Genomic DNA, 24,428 nt, shown 5'->3' on the forward strand with positions numbered 1-24,428 from the left:
AACCGGTAGCGGCGGCTGCGGGAGGCTCCGCCCACCCGCGCAGATGTCATGGCAACCCTTTTTTGCAATGATTTCAGCCTCTGTGCATGTGTGAACGAAGCAAGCGCACGCATAGCGCACGCACATTTGCAAACCAGTAGAGAAAGTAAGTGAATTTCACCCCTGCATTGAATCATACACTGCTTTTTGGATAAAAAAACTCATCATCGAATTATGACTTTTTCTGTCCTCCTTTCAACCCTTTTACTTCTTCATAGATTTGTTTTATGATGTGATTCTTATTCATTCTCTATGACCAAATCACCTCAATATACAGTATTTGTTTTGTGCTGGTTATGTTTGTATTCAATCCACATTCATTCAGAATCTATTTTTGTGTTATCTTTTTCTTAATACCCCATTCCCACTGCATTCAACTTATTTTTGTATTTCTCCTGATTTATTACTTCCATGTACAAACAGGACAAACTACTACTACATCCAGCTATTTTTCTTTCTAAAATGTTCTTCCCTTAAAATGAACCAGTTGCTACTCATCAACTTTCTAGCAGCATCTAAATATTTTCCATACTTTTTCCTAACTTTAGTAAATTCTGTGGAGACACATAAAATTATATACGTGCTCCACCTTGTGAAAAAATTCCTGATGACTAAAACATAATCTTGTGAGGTTTTGGTTTGTTTTTTGTTTTTTTGCTTAAGAGCAACTTTCTAATCTATTTCTAGGCATATATTATGGGAAAAGTTGAGGAAGTCTTCAACTGACAAAAGGATGCTTGTTCTCAAAATAAATCCTTTTTTAGGTCCAGACAGTGTTTTAACTAATTCCTTCTATATGTGGAAAAAGGCAAGTGTGCACCTTGACTCCAACTTCTTCTATTTTTACATAAATTACTTCTGCCTCATTAGAATTTGAAGACTCCTCATGCCCCTGAACTACTGATACACATGTGCTTCTTTTAAGATGTTCTGGTGACTGTTTTATTTTCCCAGATGTGACTAGATTTTCACCAATTGTTGAAAGATCTCAGAAAATTCCAGTAATAATAACTATACACAGTCAAACTGGAGCTCCATATGGATGTGGATATCCTAGTACAGTGAAAATAATAACTATTTTTTAAAAAAATATTGCAGATATTCCTAGATATATTACCATGTTCTGTTCTGTGCTTAGAGACTATTTTTTCTTTTTTCCTGCTTTTTAAATTAAATCATTTTAACTAAATATATAAAACAAAATGAATATCCAAAATTATGACATAAAAAAAAAAAGAGAAAGCTAAAAAAAGAAACAAAACCATATGGGGCATATATTCACAGACATATATATAGAGTTCTACAGTAAATGGAATTAAAGCCATCCATAGCTATATTATTTAATTCTGCAGATCACTGAATAGTTGAGCCATTTTCCAGTGCTGATCTGTAAGTAAGGTACAAAAATCCATCTTTTTTCAGATAGCAGCTTCAAAAAATATAAATATCTGAAATGTCAACACTAAGTGAAAGCATGTAATACTAATTATGGTACTTACCAAAATGGAGCAGTGGGCCGGTTCCCCTCTCCCTGCCCGGGCTGTCAAGCCATAAAGGTTGGGTACAACTACTAGCGGTTGTTTAGCCCCCTTCTATTTTTTTTTTCATTGAAATTCTCCTATATTCTCTCTTAATTTTTAATCCTTCCTTACTCTGTTTGACAACAGTTTTTGCAACTATGTTTTCTTCTATGTGCACATTTTGCATGTTATCCTTTTCTCCTTTTTGCAGCAATCAATTTATGTACTTTTTTCTTCATCCACAGTTTTTTTCACTTGATCATCCCACCAAGCGACTTTTATTTATACAATTCTGTACATTTCTATAGCATCGTGTAACAATTCCTTGACTCTAATAGCCACAATCATTCATCATAACAAATCAGTCATGCTTTTAGATTTATATTAATTTCTTGGAATGTATATGTAAGAACCGATTTATTCAAAACAAATCTGTTTAACCAGTCATCCTTCCCACTGGTACTCCAAACGCCGAAGTTACTTTTTGTGCACCATCTCATCAAGTTTTAGCAATAGCATTAGCAATGGCATTTACGCTTATTTACAGCCCTATGGTGTTTTACAGTACTCTCTCGGCAGTTTACAAATAAGAATTATTTGCATATTGCCCCCAACAATCTGGGTCCTCATTTTACTGACCTCAGAAGAATGAAAAACTGAGTCAACTTTGAACCCCATATTGATCAAGCTTCAGGCTGTGGGCAGAGTTTGCCTGCAATACTGCAGTTTAATCACTGTGCTACCAGTCATTAATAGATCAATAGATTATCAATAGATCAATAATCAATAATTCATCGATAGACAATACTTTACTCAAGGAACTGCCAAGAAGAAAACCATACCTCTACCAACACTGGCAGACTACATAAACAGGGAGCAAACCTTATACTCACTAGCACTAATGAGATTACCTAAGATTCAGTGGTGGGATTTAGCCAGTTCGCACCACTTCGGGAGAACCAATTGTTAACTTTCTGAGCAGTTTGGTGAACTGGTTGTTGGAAGAAATCATTAGGGCAGAGTACTGGTTGTTAAATTATTTGAATCCCACCACTGCTAAGATTACCTAGTTACATAATGAAACAAGCCAACAAACAACCAAGCTCAGAGAGCACAAGGACTCCATAGTTCAAGCCTCAACTACATGTATTCTCTTCTATTGCCATCTTTGATCCTATCCACTTTCCTAGTATTGAGTCCATGACACATTATGCATTAGGAAATATGATACTCAGTTTAACCTAAGGCTAGTGGAAAAGTCAAGTCTTTTAAAACACCAATCAATCTTCCAGAATGTTACTTGGACAGTGAATGAAAGAATAATCATTAATTAAAACTGACATCATTATGTGCCAGTTTAAGTATAGTGGAATGAATTGTAATCAAACATGATTGAAAGATCTTCAAGTAAGTAGATTAGAGTTCCCAATTTCAAAATGAACTAAGAATGGTTAATCATGGAGTACATTCACACATTACATTAAAACATAAATTATGATTTACAAAGGACAATATTTTAATGTAAGCCAGAATTAAACCATGGTGATAACTTAATACAGAATGAGCAACCTCCAGGCCATATGATATTTCAACAGCCCCCTGTATAGGTAGGGCCAATAATTTTGAGCTTTTTTTGCAATATGGGATCTTGGAGAGCTAAGGCCCAAAAACGTGCCATTTTTAAAAGCTCATGAAATGGAAGGATTAAGGAGCAAAAGGGTTAACCGTTTAAAAGTGTTCATGCATTAGAAGCGAGAACCTTGAATCTTGGTCTAGCTTTGAACGGAAATCTCCGTTCTACTTTCAAAGGACAGAATGGATGGTAAGTGGTTAATAGCCCACACTGGTGATAAAGCTAGCAGTCTTTTCACAGAAACATGCTTTCTGATTTTATTTTGTTCAACACCTGTTCCAGCAACTAAGGATATGGTTTCATGAGTTTGCTCACAAGTGTCCAAAATAAACTTTTTTCTCAGTTTCATCCACATCCCCCTGTACTTTTGTCATTTCTGTAAAATGATTTACATTTCAATACTTTGTTCTGTTCTTGCTTCCATGCAAATATCTGTTTTTCCCCGTCCTTCTCATTTTCAGCTCAGTGCATTTTAATTGGCCTAGTTCAAAGCAGTGATAGAAGAATCTACTTCTTTTTCACCCCAGAAACCGTTCTGCCCATTAGATTTTTCATAGCCCCATTTTATAATCATTTCTCTAAAATTGTACCGTTTAACATCAATCAGCCTATTTTCCTAGGCTTATATCTTTTTGCTGGACTACCCAAATGTACAGATTTTGCAGTATTAAATACGCATCTCAAAAACCAAGTAAACAGCAAAATCTCTTTAAGGCAAGAAGAAAACAGCTTGGCTGTTGACTCTCCTACTCTAGTTTTTCTCTTCTTAAAAACCTTATCAAAGAGGCTCTGATCCTAAAATTTTCTGAAGAACTCAAATCTTCAGGAGCCTCCAGGCTTATGCAAGCTTGTATTGAGCTTATTCCAAAGTTCTTTATTTCTACTCCCACTCATTTAAAAAATTCTCCTTTTATTTACCCTTTTATGAATACAGGAATGATTTGGTTGTGGAAAAGCTGCTCCTTAAGCCTTGCTATTTTCTTTATTCCATGTACTATTTTGTGTTTTCAATTCTTTAAATGATTGCGTTTCTGTGAAACGAGTTTTAACTTATAAAAAACACACTTAAAAGTATAAAAATGATTTAATGAATCATCAAACCTTCTAAGTTCCTCACTATCTTGAAATTACTTTCCTGTTTGCCTTTCCTGCACAATAAATTCCTGTTGAACTAGCCAAATCTGGGAGTCCCAAAGGGGCCTTTTATGAACTATTTTCAATTTTTATCTTTTTTTTGACTCACTTCTCCCTTCCTGTGAAATGGGTTTCTGCTTTGAGGCAGTGAACTATGAATATGAGAAATTAGTTTTCTGTGGGAGTTTGACCTCTCAAAAACATTTTTAACCTTACAACCACGAGATCTGTTTGCTTTAATTAGCTCTTTCAGTAACCGATCATCCCCAGGATCAAAAAACTTAGGACAGATTTACTATTACTGTATATGTTAGAGATGGTCTTCCCCCTCAAAAACCTGTACACCACCACCACTGTAATTCATATCCCCCTATCATTAACTGCCTTACCCCATCTAGCTTTAAGTAGGGATTAGCACTCACCATTTAACTGGATCTATGTCCATTTTGATCTCTCTGGCTGTGCTGGACTCCAGCTGGATCCTTACCAATCCAGAGGGACTTGTGCTTATTTCTCCCAGTGGAAAGTTAGGAAGGTACATTTGGCTTTCCACATGTAGTACACTTATACTCAAAGTGTTAAGTAAACTTTATACTTTATACACTTTATAACGACAACCGGAATGGAATACAAACTATAAAAAAATACAAAGGACAGTTCCCAAGTTGCAATAAGCCAAGTTTGGTTTAATCATGGTTTATTAAATATGCCACAATTGGGTATTTAAACAAGCCAAATTATTATTTGCAAACCATTACATAGCAGATGTGAACTCAGCTGTGGTTTATTCCATGAGCTGCTATTCAAGATGATACATGAACCCATTAGGCAAGGTATCTGGCCACATTGTTTGCTATGGTGCATTTGGTGTTGAACCAAATGCACCAGGGAGTTAAGTTTCTGAAGAAATCCAATGCCGGGGAACAAAAATCAGAAGAGAACCTTTTAGACTCTGAAAAAATGAGTTTGTATCTTGGTTCATGAATGGCTCCAATTCTTGCAATATCTCCGGGGCATAATTTCTAAGACAGCAACTTATTTATTTTTAAACAAGACGGGGCCTACCCATTAGGGAACCCGAAAATATTTGCAGTCAGCTCTTGATTCCAACTTTCACGATTTTAGACATTCCCACTCGGCTCGCTAAACCTTAGACCGTCGTAGGAGACAAAAGCGTTCTCGCTGCTCCGCCTGAAGGGGCGTGGTCTGTCCGAGGGCGGGGCTTATAAATGAATCCGCGAGGGGGAAAAAAAATAATGCTAAACTGCAAGAAGAGACCGGAACGGCCGAGCTGCCACCGCAGGTGAAGGGTCCAGCGTCGCGGAGGCTCCTGCGCCCTCCCCGCTCACCGACTTAGTTGGAAAACGGAGGTTTGTGTGCAAAATGCTGAGGGTTTTTTAGATCTGAGCCCCCCCCACCCCAACCCAGGGAGCGGAAGGACCTTAGAAACTTCTACGCGATAAAGTCCGGCCAGCAACAGTGGCAGCACAAAAAGCATTTGCTCTCGCAGCGACATTGGGGGACCAGACAAAAGGGCTCCTCCTTGGCCGCCCTTCTAGTGAAACACGCGTGGAGACCTGGTTCTGATGCCCCAAAGCCGCTTTAGGTTTCGTCCCTTTTCGGGTTCGACCTCTGGGCCAGCGGGTCGCGTCTTCCCGCATCCGTGGCGGCTCTTGGTGCGCCCGGAAGGTAGCGCGCATCTCCCCGACGCGTTTCAGCATGTAATGCGTGGAACTGCGTGGGTTGAGCGGCGTAGAAGCTGGCTCCGGTGTGATTTGGGGATGTGGATTGAGTTGCAATGCGTCTTTTACCTGCGTGATTATTATTTTTTAAAAAAAAAAATGGCAGCAATTCTTATTAATTGGTAGACTTTTCCAAGGAGAATGGCTGTGAACGATTTTTCCTTGGCTTCTTTAGTAGAAGAGAGAGAGAGAGAGAGAGAGAGATGGGTAAAATGACTGTTTACGCCAATTTCCCTGGGGAGAACTGAGGCAGCTGGATGTTTCTGTCAGAAGCCAGTTACTAAGTGGGTGTTAACAGCCACACCTGTTGCTGAAATACCATGGGCTTCAGTGATAAGTTAACTTTTGTTGTTGTTCACTTATTTGGTCGCTTCCTACTTTTCTTGATCTGATGAGTGTTATTTTCTCAGCTTGGTTTATCAGAAACAACTACTTTTGGAGTCCTTTCAAGCTAGTGATAGGAGTCTAGTCACTTACCTTCTCTTGGCTGCTTTTTAAATAGCCTTCCATTTTCCAAGCATCCGAGGTTATTCTAGAGAGCTCTTCTGTCCATGTTGTATCCTGCACAAGATTCTGGCCTTGTGAAACAAGAACCTAGAAAACATTATTAAACAGAAGTCTCCTACAACAGCCTTTTCTAATCCAGACATGTGAACTTCAGGTTTTCCTGCCAATATCAGATGCCTGTAATGAAGGGTGCTTTGAAATGGACAGCTCCTAAACTCCTCGCAGCTGTTGTTCAATTTTATCATGCAACCATTTTATTTTTCCTTTTCTTTTGTATATGTAGTAGCTTAAAAAATAGATGGTAGTAGTTACCCTTGCTTGCAGGGCACCTTTAACATTCTGTGAATGAGGCAGGATGACTCCTGCATGAAAAATACCTTGTAATTAGGCTGCTTCAGATGAATGGGTTGGATTCAAATTGAGCATTCTGTAAATAGAAAGCAGGATGATCCAGCAGAGGCTCTTCTCCGAAATAAAGAATGAGCATGGCTATCTTTATTACATTTTGTTCCGTCTGCATTGCCTTGACATCGCAGCATCTCAGATCAGCTTTCTAGGAAAGCTGCAGAGCAGAATGACTCTACCAAGCATTAATTTCAATCCAGCCGTTTTACGGGAAAGAGTGTGCTCTACAAAATAAACACATGCCTTTTATGTGAACGGCTCCAGTGATCTTTGTAACTCCAGATTAAAGCAATCTTGTTTAGCAGTTTTGAGAAAAACTTCAGTGTAAGTCTCTGTGGAAATACAACCATCTAGTAATATAATAGTAGCCTTGATGAATATACAGCCTAAAAATAGGTTTGTATATTGAAGTGATGTCTCGGCATTGCTGCTGAGCATAGAGATTCCTGAAAAATACTTCATAACATTGATCTATTTTATAGTAACCCTTTGAATTATATTGTATATCATTGATGTACTACATTGATGTGCTTCTTATATAAAGATAAATACTGTGAAATAAGAGCTATTAAAATAATATTTCTTATGCAACCTCAAATGATTTAACTCCTTTTCTGTTGCTGCTTTCCATATTTAGTTTTCTAATGCTGCCTTGAATACATTGAGACAATTTTCCTATATGATTTTTGAGGGGCAACGTGTCTAGTGTTTCAATGGGACCCATTGGAAGTCTGTTACTTGACATTCTACGTTATTTGGCCTCCTTAGGCCACACATAATGGGGAATACAATGGCACTTTCATTTTTAGTCTCAGCAGTTCTGCTAAGGAGGCACTTAGACATTTGGTTTTTGTCCAGTCTTCTAAATAAGAAAATATCTCAGATAAGATGCTGTGTTCAATGTTTCTTTCCTAAGGGAACTGCATACAAATAGCACCTTTCCTGATACATTGCTTTTCATTTAGCCAAGTCTTATTGTTGGAATTTGTCCCTCTTGCCACCAGCCAGCTGATGCCCACCTTGAGAATTACTGTGACTAGTAAGTAGAGAGAAGACAAGAAGGGGCACATGTAGGCAGCATGACTTCAGTGAATACCATGCAGTATGTGCTGCATTCCTCTGCTACTGGTGTTGAAGTAATGCGGCAGAAGAGCAGACGTGGGACAAATTTTTCTCAGTCTCAACAGAAAGTGGGTCTTTTGTCTACACACTTGATTCATACGGAAATTAGCTGGCACTGCCCTGGGATTTGGAGACTAGCAAGAATTTCTGATTTTCAGTATTCTAACAGTAATAGCAAAATTATTTCTCCTCCAAGGATAATCTTCTGAAAACGAAGGTGGTGGTAGAGGGGAAGGATACAAACATATTTGGGTTCGGGGCTCATTTCTATTGAAATCAAATTGTCTAACCATATATATCAGGTGAGGGTTAAGAAGAAAGTTGTTCTTTCTGTCTTACTTTTACTTCTTATGATCCCCTTTGTGCAGTTGTGTTATGGTTGAAACCTTTTCTTGTACGAACTTTTCTGTGCCATTCTGTAACTCTAAAACAAGGCAACCAGTGTATTTCTACCCACCTAAATTCAAATAATTAAACTTAGGGTATGTGGGTAAGTGTGACATTGTAATTGTTGTGTCCAGCATTATCTAATGAAGCTTGTAATAGACTGACTGAAAATGCTTGTTAACAGTTAGCTATTTTTGTAATGTGTATTTGTTTATTAATTGTCTAGAGAGGATTCTGTCCTACAAGACAGTCTAGAAATTCTTTAAAAGAAAGGCTAAATGGTTTGGCTCAGATTTAAAGGATGCAACCGGTTTTTTATAAGTGGATTTCTCTATTTCACATGAAATCCTTTAAATCCCATTAAAATGATTTTACCATGTGGGAGGAAAGTGGTAAATTGGGTAGATTCTGGGATACAGATAAAGGGAGTAATCAAACTTTTAACAGAGGCAACATCTCATGAACTTAATTCTGTTCATGAAAAGATCTAATATACCTTTTCCCAGCCATTCCTTGTATCAAGGTAGGATGAGAGGTCCCCAGACTAATTTTTTAGAGGCAAAAGGGCTGCCATTAATAGGGGAAGCTGGAAAAATAGTTTTTAATATATTCACATAAATTTTGATCTAACAAATAAGAGCATCTCGGATGCAAAGTTTTCTCTTGAGGGTTTCTTGCCTCCCAACAAAAACAGTGTGAGAATTTCAAGCATTCTGAGAAATAGTGAAGTTGCTGGAGAAACTAATGTGCACAGAGAACCACAATTGTAATGAATTGAGTGTAAAGAATCAGTGAACCAGTTTAGACTATAGCAAATATAAAATGCTTGTAATATTCCATCCAGATTCTTATTCCTTTCCATGAAGAACATTCCCAATCAATCGTAAGATCTCAAATTTGCTTAATTGTACTAAGAGGGTGTATCTTATTTCAATATTCTCTTCCCTTGTAGTTCAAACATTAATCTACAATGGCAGACAAGAAACCAAAGGCTGGCTCCACATCTTGCAGTGTACTAAACTGGGAACAGGTCAGTCGCTTGCATGAGATCCTATCGGAAGTGGTGCCAATTCATGGACGGGGCAATTTTCCAACTCTGAAGATAACTTTGAAGAAGATCATACAAACTGTTCGGAGCAGGCTGGAAGAAGCAAGCATTCTAGTGCACGACGTTCGACTGAATGGTTCTGCAGCTGGTCATGTCTTGGTTAAAGATAACGGGCTGGGTTGTAAAGATCTAGATCTTGTTTTTCAGGTGTCCCTCCCAAGTGAGACTGAGTTCCAGTTGGTCAAAGAAGTGGTGCTGCAGTCCCTTTTAAATTTTTTGCCTGAAGGTGTGAACAAACTCAAGATTACTCCCATGACTCTTAAGGAAGTATATATAGAAAAGTTAGTGAAGGTATCCACTGAAATTGACCGTTGGAGCTTAATATCTCTTTCTAACAGGCATGGCAGAAATGTAGAGCTCAAATTTGTGGATCGTATACGGCGGCAATTTGAGTTCAGTGTGGATTCTTTTCAAATAATATTAGACTCCCTGCTTTTTTATTACGAGTGCTCAGCAAACCCAATGTCGGAGCATTTCCATCCAACTGTCATTGGGGAAAGTATGTATGGTGATTTTGAGGCAGCCTTTCTTCATCTTAAGAACAGACTGATAACTACCAAGAACCCTGAGGAAATTAGGGGAGGCGGGCTCCTGAAATACAGCAACCTTCTTGTGAGGGATTTCAAGCCCATGGACAAAGAGGAAATCAAAACCTTGGAGCGCTACATGTGCTCCAGGTTCTTCATAGACTTCCCAGATATTCTGGAACAGCAGCGCAAATTGGAAACCTACCTGCAAAATCACTTTGCGGAAGAGGACAGAAGCAAATATGACTACCTAATGACCTTGAGGAAAGTGGTGAATGAGAGCACCGTATGCCTCATGGGGCATGAACGTAGACAGACCCTGAACTTGATCTCCCTTTTGGCCCTCAGAGTTCTTGTGGAGCAAAACATCATCCCTAATACTAATAACGTCACTTGCTATTACCAGCCAGCACCCTATGTTAGTGATGCAAATTTCACCAGCTACTATGTTGCAGATACTTACGGCCAGGTGTGTCCCACCTGGTTGCCTTGCAATTGATTTCTTGTCTTCAGCGCCTCTATTCAGCCAGAATGGAGCATTTCCTGTATTTCTCTTAACTGCTTAAATAAGACTAATGTTACCAAGCTTTAGTCAGGTCATAAAATAGTACTGCCTTTCATAAAAGAAAATCTCTTTTCTATCTGCCTAATGTGTGTCTGCAATTTTTAAAGATGAAGTCTGAAAGATGATGTCCAATGACACCAGAACAATAATAGATACTTAATTGCTTCCATGCTATCTTACGTTTTTGAAGTTTCATTGTCTGCAAGTTCTGTTCCCAATTTAATGGAAGTAATGAGGACTAATCTGGTATTCTTGTGCAGGAAAAATAGCTATATTGTAGCACACAATTAGCTGATCAAAACCTCACTAAAAGGAATGGAATTGAAGCAATTTAATGTAGGTAGTATGAGAGCCATTTTTCTGAAAGTCTTAATCAGTTTCTTTTTTAAATTGTCTTTAAAAAGGAAAAATCCTTTCATTCTATTTGGTTCATTCTATTTTAGTTTAAAGAAATTGGATACTGGCAACTTCGTGCTGGCAGAAATGGCTTCCAGGATACATAGCTTTCATGATCTCTTCTCACAAGCTTCCTCACAAATATTTTGAGACCTTCCTTGAAGAAGGAAGGTGACGGCAATGGAGGCAAAGAAAGTCTAAACATTTTTAGGAGGGCAGCATTGGCAATGGAGAGCTCCTGATTTGTAGCAATCCCAAAGCAGAAGGCCTCTTCCTTCTAGCCTGTTTGGAAGACTGCCAAGCAAAGGAAGAAGCAGGAAAGTACTCTTGCAAGGGTAATATTGGATATTTGCCTTTTCTTAATAGTACAATTCAAAAATTCTGTGGAAAACTTTTTAGGTAGCAAAACAATTACTGGAAAACATAAGAGGTTTATGAATCTGCAGTTCGGAATTTTATTTTCCCCTGAAACTGGGCATATACAGAATATGGAGTTAGTATTTTTCTAAAATTATATTGAAACTATAGATTTTTTTAAAAAATATTTTCAATCAAGATAAAAATCCCAAGAAATAAATGCAAATCAGAAGAAAATATAAATATATGGAATCAGATTTTGGGAAGGTGGCAAGGGTAGGAATTTATGCTATTGATGATGAGTAGCAATAACTGCAGTAGAAATGATGGTTTCAATAGTTACCTGAGAATAAAGTACTTCAGTTAGCACTCAGTTAACACTCCAAGTTCTTGAAAAAAGTTCTTAAAAATGAGTTCAGTTTAAAACAGTTATAAATTTCCAGTGCTTGCTATTCAGGGTTTATTGATACTTGTAGTTTTTTAGGAAGCCTCTTAAAGTTCAAAGGTATAGAAAGGAAAGAAGGGCCCTCAGTCACAGCTGGTGAATAAATGAAGGTTTTGTGAGAAGGAAATCTGTCAAGTATGCTTTGACAGCTCCACTGTCCTTTTCCTAAAGAAGAGGGCTCAAAACACTTTTATAGGATTCTTTCTCAATTGCACTTTCTTGGCAGCAAAGCTAATAGCCCTAAGGAATACTTTGCTACATTATTGAAGAAATTCATGGTTGATTAGCATAGATTTACCAAATCCAGCAGAACACCTGAAATTCCTAAATTGTCTATTAAATACAGAAAGAAGATAGATCGTTTTCAACCTATAGAGTTTTTTTTACAGGTTTTCTATTGCAAAAAGCTATTTATTAAACTGGTATATTTGTATTATAGCATAAGCATAACATTTCCAGAAAAGGAAACAAGGGTAAGAATAGGGCAGGGTAATGACAGAAAAACATGTTTGGAAATGTTCATTACTGACTAATAGAAATCCTTAAGTTTCTCTCAATAAAAGTTCAAAATAGGATAGCTTTTTTAAAAGTAGCATTTCTTCTGTAACTTAGAGATAAATTCTTATCTGTGGAAAGGTGGATGACCTTGGCAGTGCTAAAGTGACACCACCTTGTTGAATTCCTTCTTGAATCAAACAGATAAGCAGAGAAAACGTTGAGTCTATTTCAGTTGCTGTAGTTAAGCTACATGTTTTGCTTGTAGCTTGCAAATAGCCTGAATATTGCTGAAATTGATTGCACTGGATTATTCAAAAACACAGAGAAAGCTAAACAATAAAAGCATAATTTGATGCTCATGAAAAGGTTTGTTCTGCTTCCTGTTGTAGAATTGCACCTTAGGGTGCGAGTGGAATGTAAATTAGAATTGTATCAAAAAAGGGCACAACAAGCTGAAGTTTAGACCTTTGTTTAATTCAAAGCTGAAATGCATAGATGATGTCTAAATGATTTTTTACGTTGGTAGAAAGTTATTTTATATGCATTTCTGGCAAGTATGTGTTTCTTTAAATTTCAAAATTATTGTTAGTTGCTAGATAAGTATGATAGCTTTGAAAAGGGCTGTTGACATGCCCCTGATTTTGGTTTTCTTAAACTTGAAAGCTTAAAGTAAAATATTTTGGTCAATTGAATGGTGTATGTCCTTTTTTTATTTCCTCTGCACCTCCATAAAATAAGGAGACTTTCCAAGAACTTCTCAGTTTGTTCCCAATTTCTCAACTAGCCATTGTAACTCTGTATTCTCTCCAGTGCTTCGGATCCTGCCAGACCTGAAAGTTATCACAGTATCAATTTCTTGCCAATAGAACCCATGAAATCATCTCATTCCAATCAGGGAAGATACATATTGGAGGATGCATTTGGGCAATATCACTTGGAAGACCCAGGTTCAAATGCACTTTCAGTTGTAAAGATTCAGAGGGACTGTCATCTATTCAAGCTTCTGTACTTTGCAATAATCTTCTGGGGGACAGCAATAAAAAGAGAATGCTATGGACATCTCTTGGGGGTAATCTGAGTAAATAAGATGGTTTCTTGGTCTTCATTTCCTAACATACATTGAAGAGACAGTTAACTTCAGATGAAACCTGTGTTATGACTTAGGTCTGCCTTAAGACTATAGACAAAACTTCTCCTTCAGAATATCCAAGCATAATTTATTTGCATTCCTTTTATACTCTTATGAATAGTTTATAATATGTTCTGAAATTCGGCATTTCTTATGAACAGATTTTTGAGAGTGGGTTGAAGACATTATTTGAACCCTTAAGTGGCCTAGATTTGAATGTCTAACTCACTGAGAACTAGACTGTCTTAAAACCATGATTTTGTCTTTTTAAAGCACTGCCCATATTTCAGGTTGTTTTCTATTTTGACTACATAGATGCTAGAAAATTAAATTAGGATCTTTCAGAATAACTTGATCTCAAGGCTTCAAAGTAAACAACCTTTTAGTTTCTGACAGCTGTTAGTTTCAGTCTGTTAATTCCACAAAATTACTTTGAAAACCTTAAGAGAAATGTAGATTTTATTCCAAATCAGAATGGTAATGATTTTAAATGTCACTTCCCAGGGACTCCTTAAAAATCATGTAGCATAACCTACTTATGCAGAAAATGCGTTCTGAAAAAGTGGATAGTACTGTTTTGCAGTTCTGAAAAGAAAAGATATAAAAATATATAAGTACTAGTGCTAGTGTAAGTTAATTTAATCATAGAATTGGAAAGACAATTTAAGCAGTTGAACTCAACCCCCTACACAGTTAAAAAAATCCAAGTTAAAGATAAATGGCTGTTTAATTTTTGTTTCAACATATCCAATGAATTGGAATCTACAGCGGCTCTGGATAATAGATTCTAGTAACACAACCCCTTACTAAGAGGAATTTGAAAAAGTTAATTAGAAACTCTTTCTCTAACTTAAATCTATTGTTCTATGCCCTACACTCAAATGAAAATAGTGTAATTCCTGATCTTTTTCAATGCGACATCCTTTCAGGTATTTGAAAAATACTATCGTATTCCCATTCCTTTCAAAGCCAAACCTGTCCAGTTCCTTTTCCTCTAATTGTTATGATCTACTCTGATTATGTGACACCTATGAGTCAGACCAAAGGGCCTGATCCATTGGATTTCTACCTTCAAGGAGTTAGCAGGCACTTGGCCTTATGAGGCTGGTGAGGCAGTTAATCAGCATAAACAGGTGAAGGTAGACTTGGGTGATGATGCCCAGAACCTGGTTGGGTTTTTAGCCCTATGTTGCATTGGTAACAGGACAGAGGTGATCCACTTCGAGAAGCAAGGATGCCAACATCCCTAACTGAACCACATCTGCAGCTATGTATAATTAAGAACAGCCATCAGCCTGGAAATAACCCGCTATTGTCAGACCTGTGCTCCTGATCCTTGACTCTCAGCTTTATGAGCCAGACCAGCTTGTAGGAGTATTTGGTGATTGGCCCCTGGACTGTTCATATTTTGAGTGGATTGCCTGCAAAATATGAATTTTGTAAAAAGTTTCTATTGCTATATTGATGGGTATAAGTTTCCTAGAAATGTTACACTAGGGTTTTCTTATTAAGGGTTATTTGGTTTCATTTTTCCTCTGGACTTTTTCCTTAGGTCCCTGTTGCAATTTTGCAACAGGATGAAGGAAGGATAAATTAGGTTTCCTTGAAGTCTCTGGTTAAATATCAATGTATGGCATGAAGGAAAAATCTCAATTGGGTGGGTTTTTACTCTTTATGTTACAGCAGAATTGCCATTCCGCAAACATTTAGGTTAAAAAAGATTGGTTAGCTATGTAATTAAGTTAGGGTCTGGATTGTGATTCCTGAATGTCTATTGTTCAGTTTGGATTTGGGATTAGTTTTAGAGATCAGTATTAATTGCATGTAGAAATTTCTGTCACTAAATATGGTGATAAACAGCTTCTCTTGCTGCAAGGGTTACAGTTAAGAGTTAGGCTTTAGAGTTAGCCTTTCTAAGTCAATGGTAGAATCCAGGAGTGAAATGTAAAATTTGTTACTACCGGTTCTCTGGGTGTGGCTTGGTGGGGGAGGGTGTAATGTGATGGTGGGCGTGGCCAACTTTTTTTTTTTATTTTAACTTTTCAAAGCATTTTTTCTGCAAATGCAAAAAAATGCTTTGAAAAGCCTCTGCCAATCAGGAAGACAGCTGGGATTGTCAAGGGCTTTTCAAAGCATTTTTTAAACCACCTCTTCTGCTGAAGAGGTTGCAGAAAAAAATGCTTTAAAAGTCTCTCTGAAGATCAGGCAACTCAGCTGGGATCGTCAGAGAGATTTTTAAAGCATTTTTTTCTGCAACCTCTTCCGGGGAAGAAGTGATTAAAAAAATGCTTTGAAAAGCCTCTGCCGATCAGGAAGACAGCTGGGGTCATCAGAGCCTTTTCAAAGCATTTTTTTAACCATCTCTTCCCGGAAGAGGTTGCAGGAAAAAATGCTTTGAAAAGCCTCTGAGATCCCAGCTGAGCCGCGCGATCATCAGAGGCTTTTTTTTTTTTTTTTTGCTTTTAAAAGCATTTTTTTGGCCGAAGAGGTTGTAGAAAAAATGCTTTTAAAAGTTAAAAAAAAAAAAAAGCCTCTGATGATCGTGCGGCTCAGCTGGGCATGATGGTGGTGGGGGGAGCACAGGGATTTTTGCTACCAGTTTTCCGAATCATCTGCCGCCATCGCTACCAGATCGGGTGATCTGGGCCAAACCGGGAGCATTTCACCCCTGGTAGAATCTAATTCTGAGATTAGCTTTGAGGTGTTTTTATGATTTGAGCTACATTCACAATACAGTAGGATTACCTCTAGGAAAACATTTAGGTTAAGCAATTCTGGATTCACCATGGGTGAAAATTAAAGTAAAGGGCCATAGGGCTTGTCAGAGTTTGTTGCAGCACACACAAGCAGACTATTAAGCAGGATTAAAATGTCTTTATATACATAACAACACATAAGGCATACAATACCCTTATAGGTTTTTCCATGTTGTAGAGAGAAGAAATAGCAAGTACAAACACAGCACAGAATGGAAGCACAAAATGGAGAAGGCAAAATGGAAGAGGGAGAAGCTAGTGCCCTCAATTTTAGATACAGAACAGTTAAGCCACGCCCAGGCTCTTTGCTGTCTGAATAACCAAACAGCCCCCATTGGCTGACCTTGTTGCTATGTCCTATTCCAGTTCATGAATATACTCTGACAGTTTCCAGTAGTTGAATTTCTTATATGGATGATATTTAGAATGAGTTTCTATGGGTTGTGGTTTTCTTGTTTTGTATCTTCTTGTGGAAATTGTTTTTTAAAATAATTTTGGGGATAACAAAATCTTTATGGGCAGGAATAAGGTTAAGTTTAGGCTTCCTTGAGGACAGTGGTGAAATTTAACTAATGTTAGCTCTGGAGTTCTGGTGTGATTTTTAGGCAGTGATACATTCGTGATATGGGGAAATTATCTCTAGGTAAACTCTTAGGTTAAAAACTATGGATATACTGTAGCATGAAGTTAGAATTAGGTTTCTTTAAGATCTGTGGTTCAATTTGCTGTTAAAATTAACTTCAAGGTGTTGCCTTAGATTTGTTTTACAATCAGGATTATTTCTTACGGCACTTTTTAGGGTACAAAATTTCTATTGACAGAAAGACCAAGGCAGCGTTAAAATTAGGGGTGACTTTTTATGGTGAAATTTATGGTGAAATTTAACTTCAGGCAATATATTTTGGGGGAAGAATGTTTTTGGTTAGCAAATATTCTTACAGTGCTGCAACAAGATATATTCCCTGCCAGGGAAACATGTAGCTTGAAAATTTCTTTGGGGTTTATATCAGGGGTGAAATGCTACCGGTGTCGGGTGATTCGGAGAACCGGTAGCAACGGCAGCACAAGGCTCCACCCAGCAACCCGGTTGTTGTTACTTCCTGGTTTTAACCAGGAAGTAACATTTTTTTACTCTCTGCACATGCGCAGAAGGGTCAGTGTGCACACGTGATGCACACGGCGCATGCACTTCCGAACCGGTAGGGAAGGTAAGTAGATTTCACCCCTGGTTTATATCATTATTGGGTGTCTTACTTTTACGTTATGGTAGGGGATAAATCTTTATGCGTGAGAAAGTGCTGTAGATAAACTGAGATTAGAATGAAATTTACACTTCTTTGAAGGGTTGATCAATTTGATTGTGAGGACCAGCATTTAGTCAAAAATTTCCATTTAATTACCTAATCTTAAATTTTAAAAATGAAATGTTTGGAAGTTCTGCAGTTTTTTGTGTAGATTTAGACTTCCGGAAAGGAAACGCACGCACACACACACACACACACACACACACACACACACACTACTAGTTTGAAAAAGAGACAGGAGAAGTAAACAAACACTGGTATCTATAGAGAACTCCTATCATTATTAGCTATACCCTGACCTAATTATCAGGAACCAATGGTTATAGGAACAGGCAGCTTGTGGTGCTTTGCTGGCACTGAAAACTGTTGGTAGACAGAACATCAGGTTGTTTAAGGATGGAAGTGGCATTGAGGCTGCAGCAGTAGAATGCAGTGAGATGACACATAATCAGCATAATTAAAACAAACTCATTAAAACACAATTAAACAGTTACAAATATTATAATAGAATACTATTCTATTCAGGGAAGAATGCATTATAAATTTACACTCTGTGCAATCATTAAACAGGCTCCATATTACCATGGGGTAGCTAGGCTTGATGGCAGAACCAAGTTTTAAAGGCCTTCTGGAAGACTATTAGGGTTGGATCCAATTTCATTCAGGGGGAGGAGGATGTTGTAGAGGGTGGGTGTCATGGGCGAAAAGGCTTTCCTGGGTCCCACCAAATAAAGTCCCTTGGCCAATGGGAGCTGCAATATGGCCCTCCTGCTAGTCCTGATGGAATGGATAAATGTAACTGAGGTCATCCCTCAACCTGTCTCTATGCCATGTGGAGCTTTAAAACTCATAACTAGCACTTTGAATTGTATCCAGAAGCAAATGGGCAACCAATGCAGCTCACAAAGTCAAGATGGATCATGCAGTTCTAGAAGAACACATCACTGCATTTTGCACCAGCTGAAGCTTCTGGATATTCTTCAAGGGCAGCCTCATGTAAAATGCATTGCAGTAATCCATTCAACAAATGATCAGGACTTGAGTGACCGATAGTACAGCCTCTGGATCCAGGAATGGGCGCAACTGGTTCACAACATAAAGTTTTGGCTCTGCTAACCAAAACAACCATCTGCTTCTTAGGTAGGAGCCATAAATCCAGAAGGAACCTCAGATATTGCACCAAGTCTGTATGGAGCAGTTTACCCCATCCAGCATCAAAGATGATAAATGTTCAGATCCATTAGACTCCCAACCCCAAAGCTACTCACTCTTGTCAAAGTTAAAACAAGGCCTGTTGTTCCCATACAAAGTCAACCAGTGGTTGGACTGGTTTGTCCAACCAGTGGACAAACTGGTGGCCCATGGGCCGGATGCGTTATGTGCAGGCCACACCCATCCCAGCTCCGTGAATGGGAAAAACATGAAACATCATGTGACAGCAACGTGACGCTGCAAGTTTGACACCTTAGTGTCAAGGATACTAAGCACTAAGCAAGGATATTTACAGCATTGCTTAGCTTTCCATTGGTAGGGATGTCCAGCTGGGTATCATCAGTGTACTGATAATATAGATGATGATGGAAGACGCCACAGCAGCTTCAATTTAAGAAGGCTTGGTTCACCCTAAACAGGGCCACCGATACAGCTATCAGTGGACAACATAAGGGTGCTCAGTGAAGTGTGTTCCTCATTGACCTCCCATAGCATTCTAGACATCTGTTAACCCATCAGTTCTTCCATAAACCATGGAAAGTGGAGGGTTCCACAGGAGAGAGGTTGCGTATGTATGTATGTATGTATGTACGTATGTATGTACGTATGTACGTATTGTGCATTTTTTAAAAAGTTCCACATATCTTCCAATCCTTTTCCTATTGGATTCTCCTAACATGGAGAATCCACTTTGACAGCATTCAGTTTTAGTTTCCCTTAAAATCAAGAACTTCAGCATCACACTATTTCTTCTCTCAATGCTCCTGCTACATCCTTTTAATTAAATCTTCCCTGTTGTTTTCTATTAAGTCATGGATAATTGAGCTATTTGAGCTTTCCTCCATTCTCTGAAGCAGAAAATTGTCAGCAACACAAATTCAAAATTTCCTGCAAGGGCCATGCTGGGCAAAATGTGTCTCTTAACCAATGTTGAGATAATTAAAAGTCCTCATACTATTGTATAATGCCTCTAAGAAAGATCTTCAATTTGCTGTTGGTAAGCCTTATCCATATCAGTGGATAGTGCATCAAGGATCATCTAATGGGCCTCCTGTTCTAGGACCAGGCATAATTGGCACACCAGTTGAATGTGAGAGAAGACCTTCTTAGTCATAGAGCCACAGGCTCCTATGCAAGAACTGTGAGTCCATTGTCCCTTGTCATTTTATAAGTTCCAAGCTGACTAAAGATGAGAGACGTGTTTTTTCCCTTCTACCTTGAATATTTAGTCCACTCCTGTGCTCAGTTTCTTAAATCATAAAGTCCCAAAGAGGTTTTAATTGTTCAGTCGCTAAGTCATGTTCAACTCTTTGCAACCCCATAGTTCCTAGCACAGCCAGGCCTCCCTGTTCTTCACTGTCTCCCAGTTTGCCAAAATTCATGTTCATTGCATCAATGACACTATCTCACCACCCTATCCTCTGTCATCCCCTTCTCCTTTTGCCTTCAGTCTTTCCCAACATCAGAGTCTTTTCCAATAAATCCTCTCTTCTTATTTGGTGATGAAATAATTAAATGAACAATAAAACCTCTAGTAAATATATTATTAAAAAAGAACATACAGTTGTTATGCTTATATTTTCTTGTCTCAGATTGCTGGACAAGAGAACTTTATTCTAGAAGAGAAATCTCACAAAAATATCTGCTTACTCAAAACAATGGGTCTTTTATTCACTTTGATTACTGTTAAGAGTAAGAGAAGGTATTATAGCTTAAAAGATTTAAGAATATAGAGTTATTGCTACCTTGGCCTTTTTTCCCCCTCACATGGTCAGTCTTGAGGAAAATTAATATGATTACAATAAGGTCCCAGCACTGATATTTCCCAGCAACACTTATTTATTTATTTATTTATTGGTCTTCTCCAGAGACTCAGGGCAGCTTACAATGCGTTAAGCAATATCCTTTATACTTTTGTATATAGCTGCTTAGTAGGGCTTTCGCGCCCCCCCCAAGCAGTGTTTTTTTTTATACAAAGTCAGCTTATTGCCCCTGTTAGGATATGATGTAAATCTAACAAGTTGTCCAGGCCAATATATGTGTTCTATCACTTTAAATGTATTCTGTAACTTTAAATGTAATGCTGAGTAATTGTACTGCTGAGTCATTGTAATGACTAATGACTGCTGACTGAATGCTGACTGCAATTATCATAATTGTACTGTTGAGTCATTGCACTGCTGACTTCACTTATCTTAAGTGGATAATTACTAGTGTAAACTGTATATAAGAAGGAAGCCAGGCTATAGTCATTGTTGGACCTGCTCTCATCATTGCTTGACTTGCTGCTTGACTGGAACTGTTGGTTGGAACTGTTACTGTCATGTGTGAAGACGTGGATGGATATGCTACCAGCGTGATTTGTTACCAGCGTGAATTACGGCTGTTTGTCTGGTAAGAAGATATCTGTAACTTCGGACTGATTTGAATGGCTAAAGACTTGGATTGACTAAAAGACTATGCAATTGTTTTTCACTGCAAAGTAAAAGCTTTGTTAAACCAGTTTGTATGTATTGTATTCATTGCTCTCAGTACCGTTTCTCTGTGCACTTACTCTGCTGGTTGGTAACACAACAATATCCTTAACAGCCCCCACAAACCGGGTCCTCATTTTACCTACCTCGAAAGGATGGAAGGCTGAGTCAACCTTGAGCCTGGTGAGATTTGAACTTGCAGTAATTGCAGGCAGCTGGTGCTACTTAACAGCACTTTAGTCTGCTGCACCACCAAGGCTCATTACGTAATAGGCTTGTAAAAGATGATTGCAATATTGCTGGTGTTATTCTCAATCTGGAGTTGTCTTCTTTTCATCTATTGCTCAATGAATGAGTTGTTTACAGGATAACATCAAGGAGATCAAGATTCTTCCTTGGACAGCCAAAAGCATGGTACTACTCCATCTGCATTCTCCATCTCATCTACATCCTATAAGGATGAAGGGGTTAACTTATTTACCAAAGGACCAGAAGGCAGGACAAGAAGCAATGAATGGAAACTAACTAAGGAGAGAAGCAACCTAGAACTAAGGAGAAATTTTCTGTCAGTGAAAACAATTAACCAGTGGAACAGCTAGCCTTCAGAAGTTATGAATGCTTCAACATGGGAGGCTTCCCAAAAGAACCATTTGTCTGAAACGATATAGGGTTTCCTGCTTGAGCACAGGGTTGAACTAGAAGACTTCCCAGGTCCCTTCCAACTCTATGTTCTATGCACATAAATTTGGGGTTTATTTCTTTTCAAATGCATCACTTTATCGTTCTTGTAAATGCCAATCTAATGCTCAATTCCCTCTAGCTTGGAAAGATTCTTTTGCACATTTTCACTGTCTCTTTTTATTTTAATCACTTTCTTGGAGCAGTAAGCCCAATTCTATTTTTCAGAGTGAAATGTGAACCCATGCTTTACATTACATAATAAAAAAAAATAGCCTTTGCTTGGAGCAAGGTGAGGTAGATTTGCAAAAGAATCCTTGTAGACCCACCGATACCTGGAGCTCTAATACCAGTCCAATCCTGAAAAATCCTGAAAATAACCAATTGACCCAAGATGTAACACCACCACTCAGCAAGGCAGCACCACAAGCTACCTGGCCTATGTCAGCAGGTTAATTGTACATTAAAGGAGCCAATGCTTGAATGGCAGTGCTAGAAGCTGTCTGTGTTGACAGCAGACAAGATGACAACAGTCAAGTTACTGGATAAAAAGAGCCCAAGATACAATTTTCCTCTCTCCTCATTTATTTGTACTCTGCCTTCGCTTGGAGGGGAAATGAGAATGACATTATACAAAAATGAACAGAGATCAGCCCAGGAGCATTCATTCTGATGCAGCACGCTCCGGGGATCTTCATTTCCAGCGTTGAAGTAAGATTTATAGTCCAATTTGGTCATTGGTTAGACATGGAATGGGAGAGGGCATCATTTCGTCCTTATGTCTCTAGGGCTGCACAGTGACTTGAACTTGCCCAGTACAGCTGAGTGAGAGCAATAAAAAAGCCATTCAGCTAATTGCCTGGATGTCACAAAACCTGCTCGTGCTTTTTTAAACTTGATTTGCTGTGTCTACTGATGTTCATCCTAGCAGATGCATACTTTAATCTCATTAGCTGTAACCAGGGCAGTTGTGAGTTATGAACTATTTATCCTCTGCAGGAAAGCCAGCCCCTTTGTGCTATAGAAGAGTCCCTGTAAAGACAACAGAATATAATTGCAATTCTGAGAGGCCACCCTAAACTGGAATCTTTTCTCAGATTCATTTGAAGATGGATTTTGGAAGTAAGCTTTAATAGTCACCAGATTTCTTATTCTTGCAGAACCACTCTGTCTCAGAAACTGAATAACAGTGACAGAAAACCTCTCTCTGCATCCCTTTGTAAAAAGCAAAATTCAAAAGCAGGTTGCAAAGGTTTTCTTTCCTGGAAAGGGTATCCAAAAACAGATGCAGGGACACTAATTGTAGTAAATGCATGTATTTTAGGTAAGGCTTACATCTAGTTGATATACTGGATCAAAGGATCAATTCTGTCACAAAGGAATGCTTTCTGAACTATAATCAGTGATGATTCACAATTGCCGTACCTTTTTGCAAGTGAGCAATTTGTCCCCTTGAATATCTGAGTTTATTTCTCCCCACTGCAATCTCTTATTCTATGAAATAATTCTAAAACTCAAAGGGGAGAGAAATTTGATCCCTTTTAACCTTTCTGACAGTAGAATCATTTCCATCAATAGAGCCTTGGTGGTGCAGCAGACTAAAGTGCTGTTAAATAGCACTTAGCTGCCAGCTGCCTGCAATTACTGCAAGTTCAAATCTCACCAGGCTCAAGGTTGACTCAGCCTTCCATCCTTTCAAGGTAGGTAAAATGAGGACCCAGATTGTGGGGGCAATAAGCTGACTTTGTATAAAAAGAACACTGCTTGTGGGGGCCGAAAGCCCTACTGTATACAAAAGTATGAATGCTATTGCTTAACGCATTGTAAACCGCCCTGAGTCTCCGGAGAAGGGCGGCATATAAATCGAACCAATAAAAAAATAAAATAAAATAAAATAAAATAAAATAAAATAAAATAAAATAAAATAAAATAAAATAAAATAAAATAAAATAAATAAATAAATAAACGTGGGTTCTAGACTAGGTGGGTGATTGTGAGCAAGAGATATGATTAAATGGATGTAAGAGAAATCTGGAATGACTGGAATACAGCAAACAAAGTATGCAATTTCTTCAAAAGGAACAGAAGAGAGAGGATATGTTAAAGGCACATGTTCCTACACAGAAGGCCAAAGTAATAAACTTGGCAATGCTGTAGAGAGTAACTGGGTTGAAGTAATGGTACAAGTAGAAACAATATTGCTGTTGGTGACTACTATCACCTTTCCAGCCAAGGAGAAGATGTAAATCATGCAAATTGCACTCTTTCAAGGAGGCATGAAGTCAGTTGATGAGAAACCTAATTAACTGGACATCAGTTGGGAGACAAACTCTGCCAAGCGTACTTCTTCCAGCAAATTCCTGACTTGTCTTGCTGACAGCTTTATCCTTCACAGGATGAGAAAAGGCACAAGAAGTCCTCAACTTGATTCTAATCAATAGGGAAGGCTTAGTTGAGGAAATGGAAAGAGAAGGGACAGTATAATGCTGG

At 38.3% G+C, this 24,428-nt stretch overlaps 1 protein-coding gene across 1 annotated transcript; it reads left to right on the forward strand.

Moving 5' to 3' along the window:
* The first annotated feature begins 5,602 nt into the window (after nt 1-5,602).
* On the forward strand, nt 5,603-13,077 carry TENT5C (terminal nucleotidyltransferase 5C). Its single transcript, XM_070938400.1, has 2 exons — nt 5,603-5,696; nt 9,442-13,077. The coding sequence occupies exon 2, from the start codon at nt 9,460-9,462 to the stop codon at nt 10,621-10,623; it is 1,164 nt and encodes a 387-aa protein (XP_070794501.1). The 5' UTR covers nt 5,603-5,696; nt 9,442-9,459; the 3' UTR covers nt 10,624-13,077.
* Nucleotides 13,078-24,428: the final 11,351 nt, after the last annotated feature.

Source organism: Pituophis catenifer, unplaced genomic scaffold, assembly GCF_029215685.1.
Source record: "Pituophis catenifer annectens isolate HBS135680 unplaced genomic scaffold, rPitCat1.0.hap2 SCAF_2, whole genome shotgun sequence".
Taxonomy (NCBI): Eukaryota; Metazoa; Chordata; class Lepidosauria; order Squamata; family Colubridae; genus Pituophis; species Pituophis catenifer.